General features: G+C 39.5%; 1 protein-coding gene across 5 annotated transcripts in view; it reads left to right on the plus strand.

Moving 5' to 3' along the window:
* LOC139120402 (exocyst complex component 6B-like) overlaps nucleotides 1-3261 on the plus strand; it is a 47852-nt gene extending 44591 nt beyond the window's left edge. For all 5 annotated transcript variants that reach the window (XM_070684792.1, XM_070684794.1, XM_070684793.1 and 2 more), the window contains one exon: nucleotides 81-3261. In XM_070684792.1, coding sequence (XP_070540893.1) covers nucleotides 81-204 — 124 coding nt within the window. In that variant the 3' untranslated portion in view covers nucleotides 205-3261. The remainder of the gene's footprint in view (nucleotides 1-80) is intronic.
* The last annotated feature ends 2739 nt before the right edge of the window (nucleotides 3262-6000 follow it).

Here is a 6000-nt window from a genome sequence, read left to right on the forward strand (position 1 = left end):
CTCTTGTTTCCTGTAGTGCATCGTGACCTCCACATAGGGAAATTGAGACAATTAATCCTGTAAACTTTCCCGTCTTCCAGAATGAAAGATGCCGACAAGAAGAAGAATTTACTGTCTACCTTTAAGAAGAATGAGAGAGACAAGAAGAAACTGATGGACACTGTCCACAAGCAGCTGCGAGCACTGGCCTACGGTACAAGTTAGGATCACTCTTAAAACGCGGTTTCCCCCATGATGAGAAAAAAAAAACTTACCAAGAAGGCAGAGGGAAAGAAATCACTTCTTGAAATTGCTTTGAGCCAAGACTATTGCAGCAGCATCTGTCGCATTGAGATGTGGAGTTGCAGAGACTGCCTGGCTGAATAACACAAATAGCGTGAGACCACTTGCAACGGTGCAAACAAACTGCTCGCGCTGCCCTCTAGTGGCCATCCCACACTTGGTGGCACAGAACAAAGTCAACACGAATCATGTGCCATTATCTGTTTTGTTCAGAATCTTTTGCTCAAGTACCCACTATTGAAGTGTGGGTTATCAAGCAGACGTGCTGTGAGGGGGGATGGACCATGCCAAAAAAAAGAAAATGACACGCTGTCCTTTTGGCAGTCATATTTTATTATGTATTGGCAGAGTGGTGTATGTTGAATTTTGTCTTTTTGCCTGCTTGTGTGTGTGTGTGTGTGTTTGTGTGTGTGTGTGTGTGTGTGTGTGTGAGAGAGAGAGAGAGAGAGAGAGACAGAGAGAGAGAGAGAGAGAGAGAGAGAGGAGGAATGTTTGCATATTTGACTGTATTAGCATGAAATACACGTATACAACAAGAAATCATGAATCTAACATTGCTTGCTTGTAAAAAGATAAATTTTCTTCATCTGAGAAGCCGTACACATCACTTCATCATATATGACATAGACAAATTTAACTTGAAAATGTAAATGAGAAGAATTGTGCAAGTGAATGAGAGACAGGGACAGGACCAGGTTTGCTCGACTGGTCTGTTTCAAAGCACTCAGAGAGATACTTGGTACGAGAAGTCCTTACATAAAATACTGCTTCAACAAAATGCCAATCGTGTGTCATGAAGAAGAGTATATATGCAGTGCTATCCGCAGCAGACAATAGAACCAGCCTGTCCACTTGACTGAAAAAGCTGATTTTGAAACTGGATCACACACAGTTGCAGTACATTGTGATCTCTTAGGTTCTTTCTTTGCCATTTTCTATAGCAAGCATAACTGTGTGTATTTGAATCTACTGAGAAAGTATACTTCAAATAGACTTTTGTCAACTTACTACTCATCAGTGAATAGATTTAAAAAAATGAGGCAAGCACATATTTTTTGGAAGAGACATATGAGAGTTAGAAATCATGTTTTTTTTCTGGAAATGCAAAAAGTAGATGGCCTATGACGGATGTCAAATGCTATGTTTTTAAAGAAAAACGGAGTTTATCGATGACAGAGGAAGCCTGATCTTGCAATAGCTTTCCTCAACTGCTCAACACTAATTTATGTATGTTTATGTAAATACTTATAGAAATTTACATTGCACTTTTTAAGATAATCCTCAAAGTCAGCGCATTTGAAAACATAATCAGTAAGCAAATGTCTATCAAAAAAAGCAATTGTTTTCACTTTTTATGATAACTTTTATGTGCAGTCGCATATTTTGTATTGGGCTCGCAATATTTTGGAATATGCTTGCGCAAATGTTAATGCGCAATCAGCAAACATTTGCACAGAGGAGATTTGACTTTTGTATATTTTTTGTGTGTGTGCTTTGAGCTCACTGCATCCATGGAGAGGATTTTTTGACTCTCCAGCAATGAACCTGTCATGTCTCCAGAACAGATCTGTATTGAAGTGATTTATATGTCTGGCTAATATGCTGTTGTTAACCGCCCCTATCTACTTTTCTCCCACAGACTTTGAGTAAGAGTGTCTTTTAAATGTGTTGGCATAAAGAAAAATTGACCCAAATGGTGCTGTAGCGATATAAATGTAAATGTGAACTACCACAATATATTTGTGCAATATTGCTAGTCCTTAGGAAAGCAAGACAGGCATGAATATAGCATGCTTGGAGGTCCACACTTTTTCCTTTATTCTGTGGAAAGTTGTAGATTTATTCAAGAATGTTGTTAACCACAACCCTACCAATCCCAATTCTGAAATCATTGTTTATAAATTGTGTATTTACATACATGTGAAATTCAGGAAGCACCATCACATTTAATTAAGGAGGGATCAATTTTAATTGAAAGCGGTATCTGTCTTGTGTTTGACACTTTCTTAATTTGCATCTTGTTGTTTTTCAATGCATGAGCTGAGTAAAACATCACTCTGAAGTGAGTCTGCTGGATACAAGATTGCAGCTCGTTTCAAAACCTATACAGACCAATTTTACTTGAATGCAGGAAAAGTTCTTTTGAAATACACGTGTACATGTTCAGACAGTGGTTTTGTGGACTGCCTCCTCAGTAGTTTGAAAGAATTAGCATTAAAGTGAGCTTTAATATTGCTTTCAGTCAATTACCCTTTTAAAGAGACAGAAATTCCGTGGATCTGTCATTTTTAAGGGTTACGGATATTCACAAATGGGGTAAAGAATTACCTAATTATTTGCAGTGCGCCCTCTTATGACCACTTTGATATTTGTAAGTTTGTGGACTGACCAGGAATATAGAAGGGTGCAGACCACTTTTTATGTTAGGACAACCCAGATTGGTGGGGCTTCGTAAAAGTTACTAACATTCATTCACCAATCACACTTAAAAAACGTTTTTGAATGTTTTGAAAACTCAGAAAGAACTACCAGCCTCTGTTTAGGAAATTCAATGCATGTTCAGCTCTTGTTGATATGAAAACCATGTTTGATTCAAACATCCCTCCCCTTCTTTTTGGTCTCCAAATTGAAACATGCACATCTGCATTAGACTAAAAGATTGTCGCTATAGGATGATCCCTACGGCGCCCCCCCCCCCCTTTCTGGGTAGGGGGTGTTAGAGAGCGCCCTCAAGCGACGGATCTTCCAGTCTAAATCTGCATGATATTTCCGCAGAGCATATCTTGTAAATCTGTCATATGAAGTAAGAAGACAATACTGCTGTTCAAGTCTTCCAGTGTAAGTTATGTGGACGTACAACTGTACATGTTCAGCCTGTCTTGCGGTAGTCATATAATCTCTGTAGTGTAAATAGTTCCTTTTTTGTATTCCAGCATTTGTCTCCTGCCATAATAAATAAAAACTGCATTCAAAATGAAAGTCGTAGTGTGTTTTGTGTCATAGTTCATGGTCTTAGATGTTAAAGCACAGTGCCTCCCATGTACTGTCTCAAAAAATCAAGCAGAGAGGCTCATCTTCATACTTACGGTTCTAAAAGACACATTTAGAAAAGTTAAATACTTCGTGTGTGTGTTGAGTGATTGTGTGTACAGCAAACATAGTAACCCTAGAAGGGGAAGGTTCAAATTTGGTGTATTGGGTGCAAAACATCTGAAAATGTTTAACTTGGAGGTCATGATTAAGTTAAATTAATCCATAATTGAGGTGAATGAGAATAAACAGACTTCAAATTCTTAAACTTGATTGCAGATGTTTCACAAGTCAAAAACTGTTGTGTCTACGTGATTTGATCTTGCCCTAATAGCTTGGGCGTAAGTAAGGGAGCCTTCATTAGTTATAGGGGAGGGGGTGGAATTTAAGAAATGTAAGAAATGTGAAAGGTTACCTTCTCAAAGTAATTATTCTAAATTATATTATATCATGCTACCATGCTGCTTAATTATATCATACCAGTATATTGATGGCGCAATTACAGCGATCTGATTGGTCGAAACACGAAAAGAACCGTGGTATTTTGGCGATATACCACGGCTGGCATACGTGCGAGCTCAGCTTGAGCAAAAATCCGTTTTGGACGTTCCACACCAAAATTTCAATATACTGTTATGATATAACTGGGTGTTCTTTATTGCTTAAATGTAACACCCATGAGTCATAAATTATAAAATGTGATCCCTGGTCAAAATCATAAAACATTTAATCAAACATTTCATCCCTTTTATGCTACAAGTCAGCATTTGTGAAGATTGTTTATTTACCAGCTGCTTTGATATAAGTTGTTAACCGTTAAATCATGAAGAGATGGTAAACCATCCTTCTCATCATCATGATGTCAGACTTACTTGATTTATGGCCAAGACGGAGTCAGCGTGGACTCTCTCTCGTGCCGCGCAACAAAATAAACGTAGCCACTGACGTTTATAAGACAAAACATACAGACAATGTAGCAAATATCATGAAATCTTTTTTGTTGAAAAGGCGTGCTGGCGTTACCAGGACTGTTTTGAACGTGTTGATTTCATCATGGATGTTAGATAAACATATCCATGTCTAGAACAAAAACTAATGAAAAAAGTTGAATTTCAATATTTCAACGATTTTTATCCAACTCAAACGAAATTAACAGAAACAGAAACGAAATTAAGGCTTTCCGTTTTTGGGGAAAAATTGACCCTAAGCATGGATAGGGTCTATGGAAACACTAAAATTTTAAAACAAGAACATGCAAGAAAATGTCAACAAGTTCGTAAGCCTGGCAATACCAGTCGTGTTCCTTGCAATTCAAGGTGTTTGTGGATACGATGGTGGAGGTTTCTTTGGGAATGGGTGGGAACCATTCATCGGTACGGATACTAGTCGCTGATGTGTTTAGCGGGAGAGGGGTGGAGGAGTCGGTCACAGTCACAGTCGCTGACGGTGTGCTCGCTGTTGTCGGAATTTCACCTGGACATTGATAATAGACGTACGGTGATGAAGGTGGCATCGCATAATACGGATAAGGTGTGTAGTACTGGCAATACGAAGGCAGCAATCTAAATTGAGCTGCGTGCTGCGGAGATTGCTCGGTTGACGCTATCCCACTTTCGCTGAAGCTAACACCACCTCCTCGATCGGGCGTTTATGTAGATTCGGGCGCAGGAAACGTGATACAGCGCCGTTCAAGCTCTTTCTGTACAGGATTCACCGTATTTTTCATTTTATTCTCAAACCCATCGTATTTTTTCACCATCGACTCAATAATTGAACGCCATCTATTACTCTCTCTATTTTGACGAATCAGGATTTAGTTATCCGGGAGTTTGTAATAGCCTGTACGGACATGCAGCTATCGGCATTCGCTGTGTTGAAATACAGCGGTACGCTAAACAACCAAATGTAACGCTGAATCTACTTGTCAGCGCCTATGCGGGCATTTGTCATGCAAACGTAGTGGATGGGGCATCTGACACTGATTCATTTCTAGGCAGCAAATTCGGTAACGGATGATGGTACTCCTTCGCTCATGGTTGGCGACGTCGTCATTGTTGACAATTGCCCAACTCATCACAATCGTGGAGGTGAACTTTTGGCACAATTCTTAGATCACATGGGAATACAGTACATTTTGACGCCAACCACGGTCCCACGGTGATAGAGGGACCGTGCGCCAACTTACTCGCCTGACTTCAACGCTGCAGCTGAGTATGTTTTCGGACACTTAAAGACACTATGTAAAAGACCTATATTCAGGCATTTGTTTGAGGACAATAAACAATATGCTGTCCTTCGCGCAGTAATGGAAATTACGCCTGGTGATTTCCTCGGCTTTTATCGCAAAGTTGGCTATTTGAAATTGTAGTTTTTCCTGGGAAATAGGTCCTTTTCCTGAGTAACCCTAGAAAGACGATTGCGGTTTTTCTGTCATTTCATTTTACAGTCTGCGGTATACATGTATATCTCGCTGGAATGATGAATGTTTTCAGTGTGTTTCCAAGTAATTATTTGTTACAAAAAGGATACAAATTGAATCTTTTGTTTGATTTGTGCGATTGTTTGATGGCGTTTGATGGGTGTCCTGTCTGAAAAAACGTCAGTGAATGCGTTAACTTTGTTGCGCGGCACAACAGAGAGTCCAAGCTGACTCCGTCTTGGCTATAGTAGATTGTGCGCCACAGATAC

This window comes from Ptychodera flava, chromosome 20 (assembly GCF_041260155.1).
Source record: "Ptychodera flava strain L36383 chromosome 20, AS_Pfla_20210202, whole genome shotgun sequence".
NCBI classification, from domain to species: Eukaryota; Metazoa; Hemichordata; class Enteropneusta; family Ptychoderidae; genus Ptychodera; species Ptychodera flava.